Here is a 21642-nt window from a genome sequence, read left to right on the forward strand (position 1 = left end):
CAGAAGTTGGCAGGGGGCCCTGGTTGAGACAAACACATACAGAGATGGGGGTCCCAGTACAAAGTAGCAGGACAGCAAATGGCCCAACAACCAAAGTTCCAGTGCAGCAACCAATATTCCCAGTTGCAATCCATACTTCGAGGCAGAAAAGGTACAAAAGATCGTGAGCCCCAGAGGAGTTAAAAACAGATGTTGAAAACAGTCCAATTACCCATCCAAAGGGGAAAAGCTAAATACCATGGTATAACCATAAGAGAATATCAGCCAGCACTAATGAAGGGCCCTAACTGTCCCAAGCACTGTCCTAAGCCCCTGGCATCCAGCTCCACAACAGCTCATGAGGTCAGCGACTCATATCGATCCTGTTTCACAGATGAGAAAATCAAGTCTCAGAGTCGTGATTTGCCCAAAGGCACACAGCCAGTAAGTGGTGGTGCTGGGATTTGAATCCCGGGTTTGGCTTTCTCTCTGGAGTGCTAGGAGCCAGAAGATAGAATGAGGAGGGTTTATTTGAACTGACTTTGAAAGATCTCCAAGATATGTTATTTAGTGAGAACTATAAAAGGCCATTTTTGAAACATGATACACAGCAAGATATTAGTTGTTAAAAAATATAATTTTCCAGTTGTGGGAGGAAAAATACACACACAACTGTATGGAGAAGTAACAGAAAGATACACAGTAATATTACTTATGTGACTTACAAGAAATATATAAAAAATTAAAAAGCGACATAAAAGGCAGGGGGATTTGTGTCTAGAGGATTATGCCTGGGGCATGTAGACACTACTGAATGTGAAATAATGTGGAAACGTTGCACCAATCAGAGAAATTCCCAGAAAATTCTCTTTAGGAGCAGAAAAAAAATGAGATTTGCTCTCAGGGTGCAAATTCTGTATCCCTCAACCTGGCAGTGGCTTCTGAGTGAAGATGGATTTGCAGTGTTGGTCTGTCTGTCCCTGTGTCTCTCTCTCCTAATAAATGGCTCCCTGCCTAAGGCTGTGTTCCCTCCCTCCCCTGCTGCCCAGCCCTTAATTATCCCTTTCAATTCCTGAGCAGAAGGTGGCTGCCCCAGGCTGGGAGCAGACAGCTCTCCACTTTTATCTCTAAAGAATTACTGGGTAGGACTTACACCTCAAATAGGACCCTCCGTTTTTACATCCATAGTTTTTTCTCTTTGTTTCTTGGGTCATTGTTGTTTTCTTTTTCTCACTCTCCCTCTCCCTCTCCCAGATCCTATTATCAGAGAGATTTATTGTGGGATATTTTCAATAAATGTTGCATACACAGACCTAGGTGTGGGCTCAGTTCTTATTCCATTGACATATTAGAATTAAAAATGAAATCAACACCAGAGCAACAAGAGCAAAGTCCCTCTCTGGGTCTTTGTTCCTTCGGGAGTAAAAGGATAAGTTGGGACAATTCTAGAATGTTCTGAATGGAGTCCTTGGGACATAATGGGTGTTGTTACAGGCAAGTTGGGTGAATATTGGCTCCATTGTGCCCAATCTAAAGGACTGAAGGGAAGGGAGGACCAAGGATAGGGTGACCCCGTCTCTAGGAGAGACCTTGTTTCCGTTCTCCTTGCATCTTCCATGACCTTCCATGGTTCACTTGCCCCACAGCTGCTGACCAATTTTTCTCAGATGCAAACTGGATCACCTTTCCTGTTTTAAACCTCCCAATGGCTGCCTGGTGTTCTCAAGACAAAATACAAATGCCTCTACAAGGCCACAAGGCTCTTGGAGGTCTGCCTCACCCAACTTCTGACCTCATCCTCCATCCCTCTCCACTTTGTGCACCAGCCACCGGGCCTCCTGTCTGCCAGGAACACTCATGACCCATGGCTGCTTTTCTTAATTTGATGTATCAGCTCTACTGTCACAGCTCAGAGACCCTGCCCTGCCCACCCCTCAGATTAGACCCTCCTTCTTCAGTTTCTCTTTGCTACATCTCCCAGGTTATTTTCCTCAGAGCACTCATCACAGCTGATGTCTTCTTGACATTTGCTCATTTCCTTGCTCACTGCCTGTTACGGACTAACTTGTGCCCCCCGCCCCCATTCATATGTTGAAGTCCCAATCCCCAAAGTGATTGTATTTGGAGATCTCTGTCTCTGTCTCTGTCTCTCTGTCTCTCTGTCTCTGTCTCTGTCTCTGTCTCTCTCTCTCTCTCTCTCTCTCTCACACACACACACACACACACACACACACACACACACACGTCATGTGAGGACACGGTGAGAAGGTGGCCATCTTTAAGCCAGGAAGAGAGCTCTTACCAGAAGCAGAATCTGCTAGAAACTCAAAATCTGCTAGGGACTCCCCAAGCTCCAGAACCGCAAGCAAATAAATTTCTGTTGTTCAAGCCACCCAGTCTATGGTATTTTGTTACGGTGGCCCGAGCAGACTAATCTACTTTGTCCTCTCATTGGGGTATACATTCCATAAAGGCAGGGCTTGACTGTCAGCTCAGGACTGTATGGCCCATACCTAGCATGCTACCCGGAACAGAGCTGGTGCTCATGAATGTTCACCAAGTGAATGACAGATGGTCTTTCCTACTCACACAGCCATCTCTCCTATGCCTGTACCTGCTGCTGTATAAACCAATATTTTTCAAGGGCATTGTAATACCCCTAGGAGTGCTGAGAAATTTGTGGAAACACTTTTATTGGGGACACTCATGGCATTTAGTGGGCAGGTGACAGAGGTTCCAGACATTCTGCAATGCAGGTCCAGCAAAATGAAAAATTTTCCCAGGTCCCACTTGGCTTTTGAATGTCTGACCAGACATTCACACAGGTGAAGACCTGGCTTTACTGACCTGATTCTACAACATAGGTGTCAGCAAATTAGTGTCTGTGGGGCAAATCCATTCCACCACGAGAAAACAGCCTTATCCATTCATTTTATATCATCTACAGTTGCTTTCAAGCTACCAGGGCAGAGTTACAGGTATTTGGGAGAGAGACATATGGACCCCAACGTCTAAAATATTTACTATCTGGCTCTTTTACAGAAAAAGTTTGCTAACCCCTGTCTTAGCACAGTCCATTTTATACATAAACACAAAGGATTTTTTTTTCAGGATTTTAACATACATTAAGCTTTGTAGGAATGCTACTCTATGTGTTCAACTGCAGACGTACTGTACGATAATATATTCATTCTTAATTAAATATTTCACAATATTTAACAATAAACAATTAATACTTAACATTAATATTCAATTATACTATGCAGAAAACAAGAAAAAGAGATGAGATGGATGAAAATCCTAAGAAGTGTTATATAAACAGTGAGCAAGTAGCTTGTGGGATAGGCCCAGAATTCTGAAGAAGTGGTAAGAACTGAGAATAAGAAAGTTAGTAATGTTGTCTGATATATTAAAGGTACAATGAATGGAATATATATAAAAAAAAAGTGAAAGAAACACAGGTGTGGCTTACAGATAGAAAGAAATGGAAGGAGTGAGTAAGCCTTAAATAGGAAGTAGAATCAGTTCATGCTACTTCTACACTGACAGTTATGCCAGTCTCAAACTGGCCACCCACTGGTGAGAATCGTTATGATGTCACTCTGGTCCTAAGTGCCCTCTGCCCTAGAAATATGGATCAGAGTCGTGGCTGCTCATCAGGGTCACTGTGATGTGGCCCTTTCACCTCCTTGCACCCAGTCTTTAATGTGTTAGCCCCCATCTCTTTCCCCTTTTCAGCTTGTTTTAAATCGATTTAATAAACCATGAGATGCAAGTACCTTAATTTGTTCTGTAAGCCTTAACCCCATGACCCCTAGGATAACATGTCTCTGGAGGCTGTCACTGCAACAGGGTGATTTCCTGATGACATCACCACCCACGTTAAGAGAAGGATGGCTGCCTTTTGTTTTGTTTGGAATATACCAAGAGCTGTCTCCCACTATGGGAAGTCTTGTTGCCAGCGGCCACGCTGCTAGTGATGTCTGTGTTGCCTGCACAGTACAGCTTGTCAGCCATGTTCTTGTGAGTCTTCACATGAGTGTGTCGATTTTTTTATGTTGTCTAGTGTGGTCATGACTGGGCAGTTATATGTTCAAAAATAAAGTTTATAAATTACTTTATTTTACAGTAAGTCCATTCTGTTTGACTTTTAAAAATATGTGTAAGTAGACTAAATTATATATGAATTAAATTTCAAGATAGTAAAGGGACCTTCTGGAGATGACCACCTTGCTGTGTCCTCATATGTGCATGAGGAGAGGAGATCTCTCTCTTCCCCTTCTTATAAGAACACCAATCCCGTTAAGAGGGTCCCATCCTTACGACCTAATCTAACCCTACTTACCTCCCCCAAATCCCATCTCCAATACATCATCTTGGGGGTAGGACTTTAAAATATGAATTTTATGGGACATAAACATTCAGTCCATAATACCTACTATCACCCTCTCCCCACCCCAACAGTAACCAGGTTATGAGTTGGCTTTTAATCATTCCTTAAGAGTTGTGCTGCCCAATATGGTAGCTGCTAGCCGCATTTACATTTAAGTTATAATTAATTAAAATTAAACAAAATTAAGCATTCAGTTCCTCAATTGCACTAGGTGCATTTTACTGCTAGACAGCCACACATGGCCGGCGGCTACCATATTAGACAGTATGGACATAGAATATTCCATCACCACAGAAAGGTGATGTCTTAGTGAACTTCTGTTTACCAAACTGCCTCCACAGTGACCCTCAGTGTCTCCAGTTATTTCCACTGGTCATCTCCAGTGGCTTCTGGGATGGGGGTATCCAAATCAAACTTGTTATATAGCCAGAGGAAAAGGCCATCCATTTAACCTTTATATGTTCTAAATCTAGAAGACTTCAGCTCAAGCAGGAGGCAGCAAGCCTGCCAACACACATGAAAATGTCAAGAAGGTGACCACCAGGGTAGACGTGTTGCATAGTGCAGGAGTGCTGATATGTCCTGGAAAAACTCAACCACGTCACCATGTGCAGAAGAGTTGCTGATTCACACCAGGAAACTTGACCTCAGTCCAGGAACCCGCAGGATGCCAAGCCTGGCTCCTGTCTTGCCGGACACAGTGAGACCAGACAGACATTGCCTGCTCAAAACCAGCTGGGCTGGGACAGCCGAGAAGGAGCAGGGAATTAGCCCAATTTCACCAGGAGACCACTGGGTTCCAGCTCAGCTCTAACTATGCCCGCCACTCAAGTCCCATTCAAGTCTGTCGGAACACACCCTGCTGATAAAATTAGCCAGAGGTGGGGACCAAAAGGAGGCGTTCTCTCTAGCTTCCCAAGTCACCACTTGGCGTAATTTTCTCCTTCCATTCCTGGTCTCGTGATCTGTGATTCAGTTAAGAACCAGATGGCAAGACAGAGGCATAAAACCAGCCTCATACATGTTTGTCTGCTTTACAAGGTATTTTAAAGAGAGTGTTTAAATCAGTAGCCAATATTGAAAAAAGTATGAGATTTACATTAAAAAATAGCTTTGAGGATTACCTTGAAAAATGAAAAAATCTGGCCTCTCTGAGGCCCCATTCTAGTGTGGCAGGAACGAGCTGAAGCTGAGTAACACCTGCCCCCAACTCAGTCAGAGCAGGTTCAATGCATAGAAGTGTAGAATCATTTAAAAAAGAGTAAAAACTTGTTTCTTACTTGAGGTGTAAATATTTCTTTCCAGTTTGCCATTTGCTTTTTGTTTTGTTTGTTTTTATTGTTCTGACTTTACTTCTGTTGTTCTTTGCCATGCAAAAACAGATCTGTAGTTAAACTTGTCAATCTTTTAATTGATGGCTTCTGGATTTCTGGGCCATGGTTGGAACAGCCTTTTCCACTCCAAGGTTATAAAAATTTTGCTCATTCTCTTTCTAGTACCTTCATTGTTTTAGTTTTGACATTTAAACTGTTGATCCATTTGGATTTTTTTTCCCCTGATATATAGTAATAGGAGTGGATTTCCCCCCCCCAGATGGCTAACCATTTATTCCAATTCCGTTCATTGAATATTCCATCTTTTCCCACTGACTTAAGATGCCATCTGCCCCATGTGCTGAATTATGGAAACAAGGGTAAAATGCACACAGATTGAGGGGACTGCAAAGTAAGTTCTTCAAAGACAGAACACGTGGACACATGGAAGTCAGAGGAAGCACAGGGGGCACCATGGACAGAACTGTATTGCTGAAAGGCTGGTTGCCTTTACCTGTGGTATGTATTTTGCATTTAGCTGCTGTTACTCCATGTGCTGGATAAAAACACAAATGAACCAGTGCAGCAGTACCTCCACTTCCGGCTGAGACTGAGTCACAGGGACTGCATTTACTCTCCTATAGGAAACAGTTCGAAAACCAGATTTCTAAGACACTGAGCATCAGACAATGAAAAACAGTGATGCTTGAGGGAGGGGAAATGAATGGTGAGCTGTATGACAGCCCTAGCGTGGAGAGTTTCTAGAGAGGGTCGCAGGCAGTGCCCAGTGGTGTCTCTGAGTTGAGGAGATGGAGGGGCATCGAAGGAGGACACAGTGGTGAGGATTAGCCAAGCAGAGCACCAGGCCAAAGGGAGCTGCACTGAGAGAGTGCTCTGCAGATTTGTAGACATTTCCCTTGAGTGTCCACCTGCGTACTGATTAGCACACACCTGTGAGGAAATTACCCAAGGCTGGCAGAGAACCACCGCAAATATTAGAAGGAACGATCCTCGGAACTCATGGTAGAGTTGGGGATAGTTCCTATTCCCATGAGCCAGAGTGGAAAACCTCATAATTCATGAGGCATTGGGTAGAACACTCAGAAAGTCTTGCCTCAGTAGTGGGAAAAATTCGTTGGGTCAGGAGAGCCCTAGACCAAATGCTGCTCTGCTCTCTCTAATGAAGCTTAAAGCAAGACTTGTAAGACCGCCAACTATTTCCATGCAACTTAACTGCATCTCAGAACAATGCTCAAAAATATTCACAGGAATATAAAAATATCCAGCACCCAACAAGGTAAAATTTGCAATGTCTGGTATCTGGTAAAAACTTATCAGGCATGCAAAGAAGCAGGAAATTTGATCTAGAACGGGGAGAAAAAGCAAGAAAAACTAACCCAGAAATGACAGAGTTAGCAGATAAGCACATTAAAACACTTAATATAACTGTATTCTGTCTGTTCAAAGGAAGATTGCACATATTAAGTACAGAGATGGAAGATATATTTTTTGAAAGACCCAAATCAAATTTCTAGAGGTGAAAACTATGTGAGATGAAAAATGCCCAGGGTATAATTAACAGCAGATCGGGTACTGCAGAAAAAGAGATTAGTGAACTTGAAGGCATGGGGGTGGGATGGGGAACTATTTGAAGATATAATGGCTGAAAATTTTCCAAATTTGATGAAAACTATAAAGTCACAGATCTAAGAAGTTCAATGAACCCAAAGTACTAGAATCATGAAGAAGACTACACCAAGGCACATGAAAATTAAATTGCTTAAGACCAGTGATAAGGAGAAAATCCTAAAAGCAAATGAACCAGTGTACCTTTGAAGTTGTACCAACATCATTTCTTTATTTATGACTCATGGGAGTTAATTCTTGTCACAGAAATACGGACTATAATAGATTGTGTTCATGTTTGCTTCTATTTGCAAAAGGAAATTCTGGATGGGTTCACAGAACCTAGTTCGAGTGGTTAATCGCTGTGTGTTTGGCGACTGAGGGAATGAATACAGGATGAGAGTCGGGGTGAGATTTCTGTAGTGGTTTAAACTAGATGAATGTATAACCTTATTAAAAAATTAATATAAAGGAAGAGTGACTTTAAATGTATCTTTTTTTCTTATTACAAAAGGAAATGTATCAACAGGAAGGCAGATAAGGGGTGATGGCTAATGAGCATGGGGTTTCTTTTGGGGGTGATGAAAATGTTGTGGAATTAGGTAGAGGTGATGCTTGTACAACTCTCTGTAAATATAATGAAACCAGTGAATTTTATAGTTTAAAAGGATGGGTTTTAAAGTTAATTCACATACTTGTGAATTATATGTCATCAGAAAATAAACTAAAATACAGAAAAAAAGGAATACATACGTACATGTTCATCACTGAAAAAAATTCGAGAATCAAAGGATTTTAACACAGGAAGGAGTCTAAAGATCATCACATCCAGGGTTTCCCAGTGAGCATGAAACATTCATTCGGGGAGAGGGTCCCTGTTCAAATCTACCTGGGAACACTGACTACTGAATTCCATTCATGGAGAGTCACAAGGTGTATCAGTCTGCAAAGGCTCTGAAAAGTCCTGCGGCAAAGACACCTATTTAACTATATGCCACACTCCATCTACCAAATGTATTTGATTCATCTGACCATGACCTTCTCTGACATCTTTAATTTTTCAGTGAGCATCTGTGAGCGCTAGAGCTGTGAAACACAGATGATGCGAGTTCAGTGACTTGTCCAAAGTCACATGGATTTCAAGTGCCAGCGACGGTGGTAGATTTTGTGAATCTGACACAAACTTGCCTTGATCTCTCTTGGGTAGAGATCACTGGCTTACAAATCCTTTCACTGGACTCTTAATTTTCCTGTGCCTCCTTGAGGCACAGATCTCCGTGCTGCTCCTGAATGGCTTGTGTTGGGTTTTGAGCTTCAGCATTAATGTTCCCTGGCCTTTGGTAAATACAAAGACATTTCCATTTAAGAGGGCTCCCACTGTTTTTAAGTCCTCCTAAAATGGGGAGTTTACGCTGATGTGATGGCTCGACACTTTCAAATTCACATTCCTCTTTTCTTTGATCGCAGCTAGTTAAAACCGAGAGTTCAGGAAAGAGATGTGAATTTGGGAAGAACACAGACCATCAAACCTGAAATTAGGATAACAATAATAATAATAATATCTGCAGAGCACTTAGTTTGTACCAGGTGCTAGTCTTAACACCTCACATATAATAACTCATTTAATTGTCACAGGTACTATTAGTGTCCCCATTTTACATGGGAAAAACTGAGGTACTAAGAAGTAACTTGGTCAGTGTCGCATGCTGGTACATGGTAGAACTGGGAAGTTAGTCTGATTTCGGAGTAACTGCTTTTAACTACCATGTTACGAAAGGAATAATGGGAATAATAAAAAGAACACCCAACCTTTATGGCCTCATCTATGTGCCCAGGACTCATTCCACTTAGACTCCCTGACAGCCCCAATGCGGTCACCTCTCTTGCTATGATGCCAGTTCCACAAGCGAGGAAACTGAGGCACAAAGAACGCGAGCTTCTCACCCGATTTGTGCCATGGTGTGTGGGACACAGCCAGGACTGACCGTGCCCCAGCTCCAGAGCTGTTAAACTCCAGCAAGTTCTTACAGCACACTCTCAAGAGGGTTTTTTTCCCTTCTCTTTTTAATCTTTGTGGTCATTTCTGTAAATAGCAGTGTTTGAGCAGGAGAAGCCAAAAAGAAACAACAACAACAAAAAAATCAAACCCATAAGAAATACATTTCAGCTATAAAAACCCCTGGGTGAACTTGAAAAAAAGAAAACAAACAATTATGCAAAGGCTGAACTAGTGCTGTGAACTTTTCTCTTTTACGTTTATTGTATGTTTGGTTGAGAGGCAGTGTTATCTAAACAGATACAGATCTCAAACCAGGGCCTTGATGGGCGAGGCTCTGCGGAAGTTTCTGGAAGTTTCTGAGATCTGGCATAAGACCTGGGGAGGCGTCTGGCTTATCCAGCGCTTGCTCTGTGACCGTATACAAGCCACTCGGCTGCAGTGCCTTGGTTTATTCACCCGTAGAATGATGGGGTGGTCCCTACTCAGGTTCTTTTGCTTCTAAAAAATTATAATTTAATTCTTAGAAAGGAAAAGACCCATTTCAGCTTCTAAACGTGGACCAACTTCATTCCAAGTCAGTGCTTTCAGGCCTAAAATTCAATCCATCTCAGTCCCTTCTTCATTCCCTTCTTTGTCTGAAACTAAGCTCAACCACCGCCTTCCATTCTGAAATACACACAAGAGTTTATTTCTCCTCTGGAGCAACTTGCGAAAAAAAAAAAAAAAGTTAATAGGAAGCACATGGTCACGGTGTGTGAGTGTTCTGTGTGTTTGTGTTTGAAAAAAGTAAGGGCTATGTCAGGCTTGCAAAATGCCTGGCTGTCTCAAGAGCAGTTTATGGCCATTAGCATTAGACTGAAAGTACTTAATTGGGACAAAGTCCAGCTGCTGCTGAAGCCCTTCTGGCATCTTGGCCATGGGAAGACAAGAAAATAACCTGGATTATTCTCCTGACGGGGCAAGGGGAGGCAGAGCAAGAGATGTTTTCCCACCTGTGAGGGGCTGGCAGGAATTGTGGTGGTGGGGGCTGGGGTCTAGACCAGGGCTCACCCATGGAGAATCATCTTCTAGAAGGGTCTACGAGAATTGGAGGGCATGATGGTGTGGCAGTTTTGTCTCTGGGCACTGGAGTGTAACTGCTTGGCTTCAAATGCCACTGCCACAGCCATTTTGTGTCATTTACCACTTTGTGTCTCAGCGTCTCCACCTGTAAGATGAGGATCATGATAAAACCTATGTCATAGGGCTATGGCAGGATTAAGGGGCACGGCGTATACGCAGATCTTAGGAGACCAGGAGTCCAGGAAATAGCACTAGGAGGATTGGCACAGGCTCTGGAATTCTAGAAATCCACGTCCGAATCCCAGCTCTGAACACTTATTGGCTCTGTGACCTTGGGCAAGTCACTTCCCCTTTCTGAGCCTCATTTCATCATGTGTACAGCAGAGCAGATGGTGCCCACCTCCCACAGTTACTGTAAGGACCAGAGAAGAAATAACGTTGTTCTATATATCCTGGCCCAGGGAGGCCTCCTGCTTCACTTTCCAATTTCATCTCCCTTACTCACTACATCCAGACTCACGAGTCTCATTTGGAGTCCTCAACACTTTGAGTCTTTTCCTACCTCAGGGCCTTTGCTCTTGCTGTTCCTTCTGCCTGGGCTGTCCTGTCTCCAGCTGCTCATCTGGTTGGCTCCTTCTCATCACTCAGGTCTCCCTAACACCTGGGTCACGTGAAGTACCACTCCCCTTGCCACTGCCCATCAAACTGCTCTGTTCTTGTCTTTCACAAGCTTTATCAAAATCCGTAACCATCTGTTTATTTGTTAATTGATTACTGTACAATGCTCTCCAAAAGGGAACTGTCTTTGCTGACTGCTAAAGTGCCAGGCATAGAGCTGGTGCTCAATAATACAGAATGAATGAATGAATGGATGGGGAGTCACTCCTACCTAACTTAACCCACTTATTACAGAGCAGGGCAGGGACGGGGTATAAGAGTGGGGGCGGGTAGGCCGTATTTGCTGTTCAACCTTTATAGCCTTAGAGGCTCTAAGGCAGTAAGTTCCATTTCTACTGATAGAGCTGAAAAAACTGGCTTAAGACTGACCCAAATGCATGTTCAAGTTTCAATGTTTTCAGCTATTATTGGGATTGGTGCCATAATCCACTGCCCACTTGAAGATGGGTCCTAGCAGCTTATAACTTCAATGGGACTCAGAAGGGGTGGCAGAAGTGACAGAAGTTATAGCAGAGGAAGAGGAGGTAGGACAGTGCCATAAATAAAAGCATGAGCTTCAGGTGAGGCTGGGGGTTGGGATACTACCAGACCCCCAGGAGACCAGACTCAGTTCATGTCCCATTGCATTTGCAGATCACTCATTCCTTCTATGCCTCAGTTTCCCCTCCAATAAAATGGGAATAATACTAGCACTAACACTCCGGAGTGTCATAAAGATTGTATAAGATGATCGAGCAACATCAGGTGGCACGAGGTGAGTGGTTGGTCAATGTTAGCTGATGGGGTCACCAACGAACTCTGATGTTAACCTTTACGTGGAAGCTACTCCAAGTGCTGGAGGAACGCCAACCATCCTCTTACATACACCCCTAAGATCATTTGCCATCCCCTCACAATGTTTTTTCCTAAAAGGCTGCCCTCGACACCCACTTTTATTGTTTCTTTAATTAAATGAGATGAAGTGACAAGTCTTGAAAATAGTTTTTTTTTAAAGAAAAGTACAATCACTCATTAGCTCACCACCTTGTTATTACCTATTTAGTTTTGTATATTACTTTTCAAATCCTTGGTGGTCACTTTTATCAGCTTTCATGAAGGAAAAAATACCAAGATGAGGATCCCCCAAATCACCGCCACTGGCATTCTACTCCATGCATCAGCCCCAACATGCTCCCAATGGGGCATGTGAGAAGAGAAGGGACCCTTGGGTGGTAAAAGAGTGGAGGTGGGCACAGGAGAATCCAGCAAGCCAGCTTCTTAGAGTATGTGGGGTGGGAATTACACACTGGAATTTTTTCCTTTCTAAGGTCACTCTCTGGGGATGCAGAGCCTCAAACCTCCTGCTTGAAATAACAGCTCCTTGAATTGCCTGTCCAATATTCGCACCACCCAGCATTTCTCAGAGTCTCCAAGTGACTTCCTATCCCGACACACTTAAAATCAAAGCCAGTAGCCCCCCCAGGCCTTATGTGATTCAGCGCTGCTCCCTAAGACTCTCTCTTCTCCTTGACTCTGTTCCAGCCTTGCTGGCCTTTGTTCTGTGCCTCAAACACGTTAGGAAATTCCCTCCATATAGTTTGTGCACCTACTGTTCCCTCTGCCTGGAATGCTCTTCCCCAAGGTCTACACACGGCTAGCGTCTCTGTCCAATGTCACCCTTTGGGTCGCTGTCCAATGTTATCTCTTCAAAGGGCCTTTCCTGATGACTCTATCTAAAGTTACACATCTCACACCTCTTAATCCCTCCCCCACAACTTCTAATCACTCCCTATCCAAACAATGTTTATTTGCTTCATTGCACTCAAATCCTCCCAAATTAGCCAGTTTATTTGTTGCCTTGCTTATCATCAGTCTCTATGAGGACAGATCTCATATCTATTCTGCTCACTGCCGTAACTCCACTACTTGAGATAGATTCTGGCACATAGTAGGTGCTCAATAAATTTTCTGAATAAATGAATGAATGACTAGACACCCAACTTGGCCAATGCTTTAGGGAGGGGCCATAGCACCACACTGACCGTGCATCTGGTAGGTGTACGGGCTCTGTCCAGTGGGCGGGGTGCTGAAGCTGGAGCCATAGCTGAGGAATCCACTCTGGCCAGGGGAATGGTTCAAGCTGTCTTCTGTCTTGATGCCTTGGAAGGAGGAAAAAGAAGCACCAGGGACACATGATTAGGATGCTTCCTTATCATCTGCGGAAGAGCTACTGAGTCAAGACAGCGTGCAGTTTTTATTAGCTTCCAAACCAGGAGTTGCAAGCTGGTGGCTCGTGAGCTGAAGTTAGCCCACAGTCATGTTTTGCTAGACCTGCATATTTTTAAGGAAAATCTGAAATTAATTTTCTTTGTTTAAAAATCAGGAGATGTCATCAATAAATCGGACTTATGGTTTCTTTTGAGCAATAGAATGGTCTAGCAACAACACACCACACCTGTGTTCCTATGTGACAATAAGCTGACCCTATAGGTTTTCCAGTTTGTTTTCCAGGTTACAATGAATCTCATACTGTCTCCAAGACACAGGCTTATTTTAAGGCATCATATTTTTTTATTGCATTGTACTTTTTTTCACATCCTAAGACATTATCAAAAGTGAGGCAGGAAAAGGCAGGCCAAGAGGGCCTCGAATTTTGCACACATGGTTGGCTTCACACTTCCTGCCTGGTTCTGAGGGTAGTGAGTTTACAACCACCTAGTCCCTGCAGTAGCACCATGTATGGCTTAAATATCCATTAGAATTTGGGGTGAAGATATTAAATGAACCATCCTTCCTCTGTAAAAATGATGACACTTGACCCCAAGACACACTCTCTGCTCTTCTCATGGGGGACCTGCTTATCCAAAGGCCATGGTTATAAATCTACCTTTAGTTTCGGCCAAACTCTGACATGTTTCCTTGAAGTACAGGCACCAATTCCATGAGCAACTGGCTGGGGAAAGGACTGTATTGAGGGAGGGGGGCTGACCTATCATCAGTAGCCCATGCACTGTATTTTTATCAAAAATGTAATAAACTTTGTTTATCTTTATCTTATAGTTGTAAAATAGTATTTCGATACTATTTAAATATGCATTGAAAAAATATTTCTAGTTCTGGGAATCATTTTGTAATTATGGTTTCCTTCCTTCTCACCCATTCGCCCCCCAAAATGAAGAGCATGCTTAGTGGGGTAAAAGGATGGGTTTTGAGGAGAGAGGTCTGCGCTCATGTCCTGGATGGCTTGCTGCATTCCTTGGTTACCTGGATGGTTTCTCCTCAAAGCCCAGCTTGGGAGTCTCCTCCCTTATGAAATATGATACTGATACCTGCTGGCAGGGTTGTCGGGAGACTAAAGGAAGGGGGAAAAATGAACTTATAAGGCTCTGAAGGAGGTAATTAGCAACACAACTCTCTTTCATCCCATAGAACAGGCAATACTGCTTTCACAATTTTAAAGGTGAAAACTGAGGTTCAGAAAGCCAGGCTACTGAATCCGGGTCCCACAACTGGCCAATAACTTTGAAGTTAAAGTTTTCCTTTCCTTCTCTCGATGCCTCTCAATAATGTGTGTGAAAGGATCTTATGCCACAGATGGTGCAAGACTTCAGTAACAACGATGACAGCAACGAGCAGCATTTATACGGTACCTTCTTTTGCTCAGTCTGCTAGGAATGGTTAATGGTTAATGGTGTACTTGGTGCACCTGGAGTCAAAATTAAACTCCTTGGGTGGCCCCAAGGCCCTACATGGGCTCTGCTTGCCCCTCTCACCCCCGACCTCTGCCTTCTCCAGGCTCCCTCGCTCACTCTTCTTGAGCTATGTGTTGAAACTCGCTCTTTCGTTTTAGTGGCCAAATGGAACATCACTGCTTATTCAGCCAGGCTCCTGATGGTAGTTGATTAGGTTAATTCTCATGTTCTTACTATCGCAATCCATGATGGAATGGACATATCTCCTCATGCAACATTAGAGTGTTTGTCTAGGCTGGATATGAGAAGCGGAACTGCTGAGTCAAAGAGCATATAGATTTTTTGTTTTAAATAGATACAGACAAAACTGCAAAAATATGCTCACTCACTCATTCATTCATTTATTCATTCCACAAACATGCAAAATAATACTCTACCTCAGAGGTTACAAACTATGGCTCATGGGCTAAATGTGACCTGTTGCTTGTTTTTGTAAATAAAGTTCTGTTGAAACACAGACACATCCATTCATTTATGTATTATCTGTGGCACTTTTGAGCTACATGGCAGAACTGAGTAGTTGTGATTGAGAATGGATGGCCTGCAAAGCCAAAAATATTTACTATCAGACTCTTCACAGTAAAAGTCTGCTGCCCCCTATTCTACATAATGTAATGATAAACAGAGGAAGGATAAACAGCAAATCCAGGGCTGTGGGTATCTCTGTAAAGAAAAGGAAATGACCTCTCTCTATTTTTTATTTTTTAAGTTGCATGGTCAGTCCATGGGTATTCGCAGTGTTACTCTTTATGGTTTTACATGTGTTCTTAAATGTTTCATAGTAAATTGAGAAAAAATACTCGCTACTCCTAACCTCCTAGCTTCTAGTTTACTCGATTGTGTTATTTCCCTGCAACTATTTAAAAAAGGTAATAATGCTATTTGCCAAGGAGCAATGAGAAAAGTTTCCTATCAAGACTTAACAAGGTTTGTCCAAACAATGAGCAAACTGCTTGCTTGGGCACAGGCATGTGTGAAGGGAAATGGCTTTTCATCTCACCTGTCATCATCCAGTGACAAGGACATTCTGGGTGTGCGTGGCAGTCTGATTGAATATTTCCCTTAGGCCAGGCCCTGTGAGCTAAGCGCTTCATACAGACCAAGGGCTGAAAAATTATGGTCTGTGGGCCAAATCTAGGCCACCGCCTGCTCATGTAGATGAAGTTTTATTAAAATACAAATACACTCACTAGTTTACATATCATCTGGCTGCTTTCATGCTCCAAGAACAGAGTTGAGTAGTTGTGACCAAGACTGAGTAGCCCACGAAGCCAAAAATATTTACTATCTGGCCTTTTACAGAACAAGGTAGCTGAACCAATGCAGACAATCTCATTGAATCCTCAGAACTGTGTGGAGGGCAGACTTAGCATCGGTCATTGTCTGAATGAGGAAACTCAGCCAGGCATGGGCTTAGACGAGCAAGGGGCAGCAGTGGGTGTGAGTTGGATGTGTGCACGCTCTTACCACCTATGCTGTGTTGTTAGAGAACAGACTCTCTAAAAGTAACTGAGACCACGACATGACTTTGAATCAAATTAATTTCCACCCGATGCCATGTTTTGTCTGGGAACAGGGCTAGTGTTCTCTTTAATGCCGAGAAAGAATATGGCTTCATTTTTCTTGGCTGTCAGCCAGGCGGGGTAACTTACGTATGATTGTATCACAAGTCTTCTAGCATGAGAGGGACAGAAAGTTAAAAACGATACCCACACCTGTTGGCTAAGGTCTGTCACAGGTAATCCCCTAGGATTTATGGAATGTGCACTCTGGCAATGGAGCTTGGTCTTGGGCTTGGACCCCAAGGCCAGGCTGCTAGGGTTTAATTCCACCTCTGCTGCTGACCAGCTGGGTGAGCTTGGAAGAGTATTCATTCACCCTCTCTGAGCCTCCACTATTTATTTCTCAAAAGAGGATAATGATGGGCCCTTCCTCGCAGGGTTGAGGGGGGATTAAAGGAACTAGTGTACACATAGCACTGAGGACTGCGGGTGGCAGCAGCTCAGCGATGGTGACTACCAGTGAGTGCTTGACCTGAGGCCCCACAGGACTAGTCACTGCTACCTCTAGAATTACTCTTCATTTTCTGTTTGTCACTGCCCTGTCCCTGGCCTCCACCATCACTTCACTCCAGGTTTTATCAGTCTGCCAACTGCCTTTCCTGTTTCTTCTCTGCTTCCCACCTCCCCACAGTAGCCACAGTGACCTGAAAAACACCCAGCTTGTATCCTACAGCCCTCTGCTTATACACGTGCCAGTCAGAGTTCCTATCTCACTTGGAATAAAATCCCCAATCCCTCCTAGGCCTCTCGGGTGCTGCCCTCCTCACTTACCTCGTTCCCCACTGAGTCCCAGCCACTGGGCTTCTTGGACTTGCCAAGTCCCTTCCAATCCCTGGGAGTCCCCATGGCAATCCCCACTGCCTAGATGTTCGCCCCTCTGGGCCTGCACGTGGCCCTCTCAGTTCCCAGCAGAGCCAGCCCCTCATCTAAAAGGGCTGCCTGGCACTGGCAACTAAATTAAGTCTTTCTTGTTCTTTCTTTCTCACAGCCTTCTCCTCCTTTATATCGTGCCAGCATATCATGACACAATGGGCTCTCCTGGGTCTCCAGCTGGCTAACTGCAGATCTTGGAACTTCTTCGTCTCCATAATTGGGTGAGCTAATTCCTACAATCTCTCTCTCTCTGTCTGTCTCTGTCTCTATCTCTGTCTCCATCCATCCATCCATCCATCCATCCATCCATCCATCCATCCATCCATCATCTATCTATCTCCATCCCATTGGTCCTGTTTCTTTGGAGAGCCCTGACTAATGCAGATAGGGACAAATGAGCAGTGGACAGCGGACTGAGTCAGGCTCTGATGGTCAAAGTCTGCAGGTCTGTTGTTTTTGCCTCCCCAGCATCTATCTTCCTATCGACACCATCACTGTGTTTTCCTTTGAGAGAACTATCCCTCCCTCATACACACTCCATATGGTCCATGCTCCCCATCTCTCTCACCCCCACCTCCTTGCCTTGCTCTAAGTATTGTCACATGACTCATTTGCACCAATGAGGGTCAATACAGGATTCTGGTGGAACTACTGAGAGAAATGAGTTCTCCTTTCATTGGGAGTGCTGAGCTGAAAGGATGCAAACCTAGAATCAATAGGCACCATCTTTGCTGCCACATGGGAAGAACCTGTGTGGGAGTAAAACCAACTCGGAGGAAAGCATCTGAACAGGGGGCGAGATGTGTTTTTCTTTATATCATCCAGGCACCTAGATCTAGTCCTTCCTGATGTTAGATTTCCTAGAATGTGATTCATTAAATTTCTATTTTCTCTAAGCTGGCTTGGGCTAAGTTTCTTACTCTTACAATAAAAAGACGCCTTGATATAGTCTGCAGAACTCGAACCATATTTAAAGTGCCTGTCCTTCTCTATCTCTGATACAAAATTCGGCTGGCTGCATTTACCATTCTGCATTTAACTGAGGCAACAGGACAGAAGAAAGACGATGATGTTGGGGACCCCAGGGGGAAAGCAAGGGCTTGGACTGGCACTCACCGTAGGAAGGTATCCCATAGGCTTGTGCCGGAGGTGGGTAAGCTGTGTAGGGGGCAGCCTGCTGGATCCCAGCACTATATTGTGTCTGGCCGTAGGCTGCCATGGCCGTGGGTGGCTGGCTGGGCAGGACACGTGGGCAAGGTCTGCATGGAAAGAGAGTAGATTAAATCCCCAAGCCCAACCCAGCACCCATTCTACCTTATTTTGGTATCAACACCACCATTTTCCTTTAAATATTTACTCTCTCTGGGGCAGAGAACTTTTGTGTTCATCAAAACCATTTCATTTTCCCTTTTCCTGGGCAGCAGGAAGATTACATTTCCTGTCTCCTTTGCAGTCAGATTTGACCACGTGACTGGGTTTTATCCAGTAGAATGTATAAGCCGCTCCCAGGTCTGGCTAATAAAACCATCCCCTATGACCCTTCTGCTCGCTCTCCCCTTTCAGAAGCAACTGTGGAGGGCACAGATTGAGATGGCAGAGCCATAATATGGACACATCCTGGATCCCTGCATCCGTGTGTGGAGGAGAGCTGCCCTGGAGAGTTCCACCTGATCCACACCAGACTTTATGTGAGGAAAAAACAAACACTGGTGCGTTAAGCCACTGAGGGCAGGGTTTATTGATTACTGAAGCACAGCCTATCCCAGCCCGATCATCCACCTTAATTTAGACACCTTCCCAGTTGACTGCAGCTTTGATAGGGCTGCCAATCGAGATGCCCTGCTCTTAGCCAGGAGGTGAGCACATGATGCAAGATCATCACACGCTCCGTAAGGTGTCTGGAAACACATCCAGTGAGCCGGGACTTAGCAGAGAACCTTATCTGAAAATGTCCCCAATTTACACTTGTCCTTAGAAATAGCAAGTGGAAATCAAAGATGGTCAACTCCAGTTTCCTTTCAAAAAACCCTACTTAGATTAAATGGGGTCTAAAATGAAAACCCAGAGAAAGGACGGGAAACTTTCTAGTCCTGAGGTCATAAACAAGTTAGAAAGATTAAAAAGGCCTCAGCTGCTACTAACAATCCCCAAAACATCTTCCCGAGGGAAAGGACGGCTGAAAAAGTGTGTTCCTTAGAAACAACTTCTCCAGTGTCATCAAGGGAAGAACATGGCCAGATATGGTGGTGCTGATCACTGGGCCAGGCCAAACCCAGGGTTTCTCCTGTTATGGGGTGCAGACTGGCGGCTCCCCCAGGTCAGGCCCCTAAGGGCCTTGGGTAAGCTGCGCTGAGCTCCCGCTGCCCCTGTGCACACCTGCCAGCTGTGCTGGGGTCTGGTTCGCTGGTCTGTCTCCCCCACTAGATCGAAAGCTCTCTGAGGGCAGAGACCGCTGGGTCTCCAGGGCGTGGTGCTGAGGAGTGCTGGGTGAACGTTAAAGCAGGATGAGGGGATGAAAGGAAAGGGGAAGAGGGAGAAGGACAGGGAGGGAGGAGGGTGGAGGGGAAAGGTAGAGAGAGAGGACAAAGAAAAAGGGAAGGAGAGAGAGAAATAAGGAAAAGAGAAAAGGAGGGAGAGGAAAGGAAAAAGCTAAAAAGAGAGGGAGAGATAGAGAAGAAGGGAGGGGAGGGAGGGGTCGAGAAAGAGTCTATGCACAGGAAAGAGGAGAAGGAAAGGAAGAAAAACTGAAAAAAAGAACGAAGAGAAGCAGCACAAAAACAACAGCCGACGCTCTCAAACACTGTTCCGGGCACCCTTCTAGGTGCTTTTTACACGTTTTAGCTCGTTTCATGGGGCAGGCATCATGCTTGTCCCCTTTTTCCGGATGTGGAGACTGAGGCCCAGGGAGATAGAGTTGTTTGCTCAAGGTAGCTCAGCTAGTAAGTGCTGGCCCTGTGATTCCTCTCCAGATACCTGTCACCCAAGAAAGACGAAGGGAGAGGGCATGAGGAAACAAGGCAAGGGTACTCACCTCGCCAAGAACTGGGACACACGAGGAAGGGCCGATGTGGTGATGCCTGGAGGGGGAAAGACAAATTTGAAGGGCGTTAGCTGTCAGAGTGATGCTCCACAAAAGCCGTGACTTCAGGTACCGGCTTAAGCGGGAAGAAGTTTAGAGATCTGCTGCCAGGGACTTTCTCAACCACAAGAGCTTATCTGAGGCACAACATCTTAGCACTCTCCTTGAAAACTCTTTCTGGGTGAGCTTTGTCTCCAGGTACTAGTTGAAGGACTACAGAGAAAGACTCTATGGCATCTCGAAACATCAGAGTGGAATCCATCCCCCCACCCACTGTGTAGATAGAGAAACCGAGGCCAAAGGGACAGAAAGAAATGTGCTTGAGCCAGGTCACATGACTAGATAGCAGCGCAACCGGGACCTGAACTTGGTTTCCTGACTCCCAAACTGGCGCCGTTTCCACTCCTGGGAGGAAAACCACGCCCTTCCCCGCCTCGAAGGCAACCCTGAGAACCCCAGCATGGCAGACAATGGCTGGTTTTGATTATCCAACATCCATTTCCCTTCTTCTCATGACATCATTTTGATGCCTCCCCAGTTTCAGTCCATGGGGTTCAGGTGGGGCTGGCCCCAGCACTTGGGGCAAGGGACATCTTGGATCATCTCCTAGGCTCCAGCTAGCATGTGGAGCAGAGAGTGGGAAGTGGCCTGAGGTCCTGGTTCAACTATCCCTGGGCACACAGCATCCAACCATCGAGACGAGATGATAATGCAGGAGGTGACAAAAATGTGACAGAATTATGTGGGGAGAGATGTTTGCGAGAGGATAATTTTACAAATGGACAGTTTACTGCTATGTCATCTTTTGCAGTACAACTCAATGTCCTCATTGTGGAGACCGGAAAATACTAGATAACATGTCTATCGATTGTACCAACCTGCCAATTCACACTCCCTGGTATGTTGGGCAGTGGCTGGGTGTCCTTGTGTCTCCTGAGAAATGTTCCAGGTCCCCAGAGCTCTGAGCCTCTCTCAGCCCCTGAGCTGGAGGCTCAGAAGACCAACTTGTAATTTCAACTCTACCACCCAGTAGAAATGAGCATCTTTGGGCAGGCTGCCTAGAGCCTCTGGGCCTCAGAGTTCCCTCCTGTAAAACTGGGGAAAATTTTGATCTCACAAGGATGGGTGAGGAGTAAATGAGAAGATGATGGTGATATCAATGATTTACCCAGTGCTCATTATGTGCCAAGCTCTCTTCTAAATATGTTACCTGGATTAATTACTTTCAGCCACACAATCACCCCATGAAGAGAGTTCTAGTCAGGTCCTTATGCTACAGATGAAGAACTGGAAACACAGGGAGTTTAAGTAACTCACTCAAGGCCATGCAGATCATAAGGGGTGGAT

The 21642-nt window shown here is 44.7% G+C and overlaps 1 protein-coding gene across 1 annotated transcript in view; it reads right to left on the reverse strand.

Moving 5' to 3' along the window:
* The window catches only part of EYA2 (EYA transcriptional coactivator and phosphatase 2), a 154508-nt gene that overhangs the window by 121694 nt on the left and 11172 nt on the right, over positions 1-21642 (reverse strand). Inside the window, exons 2-4 of the mRNA XM_011369390.2 lie at positions 20248-20293; positions 18333-18475; positions 13072-13188 (exon numbers count right to left, since the gene is read on the reverse strand). Coding sequence (XP_011367692.1) covers positions 13072-13188; positions 18333-18475; positions 20248-20293 — 306 coding nt within the window. The remainder of the gene's footprint in view (positions 1-13071; positions 13189-18332; positions 18476-20247; positions 20294-21642) is intronic.

The sequence above is a fragment of the Pteropus vampyrus genome, unplaced genomic scaffold (genome assembly GCF_000151845.1).
Source record: "Pteropus vampyrus isolate Shadow unplaced genomic scaffold, Pvam_2.0 Scaffold147, whole genome shotgun sequence".
Classification (NCBI taxonomy): domain Eukaryota; kingdom Metazoa; phylum Chordata; class Mammalia; order Chiroptera; family Pteropodidae; genus Pteropus; species Pteropus vampyrus.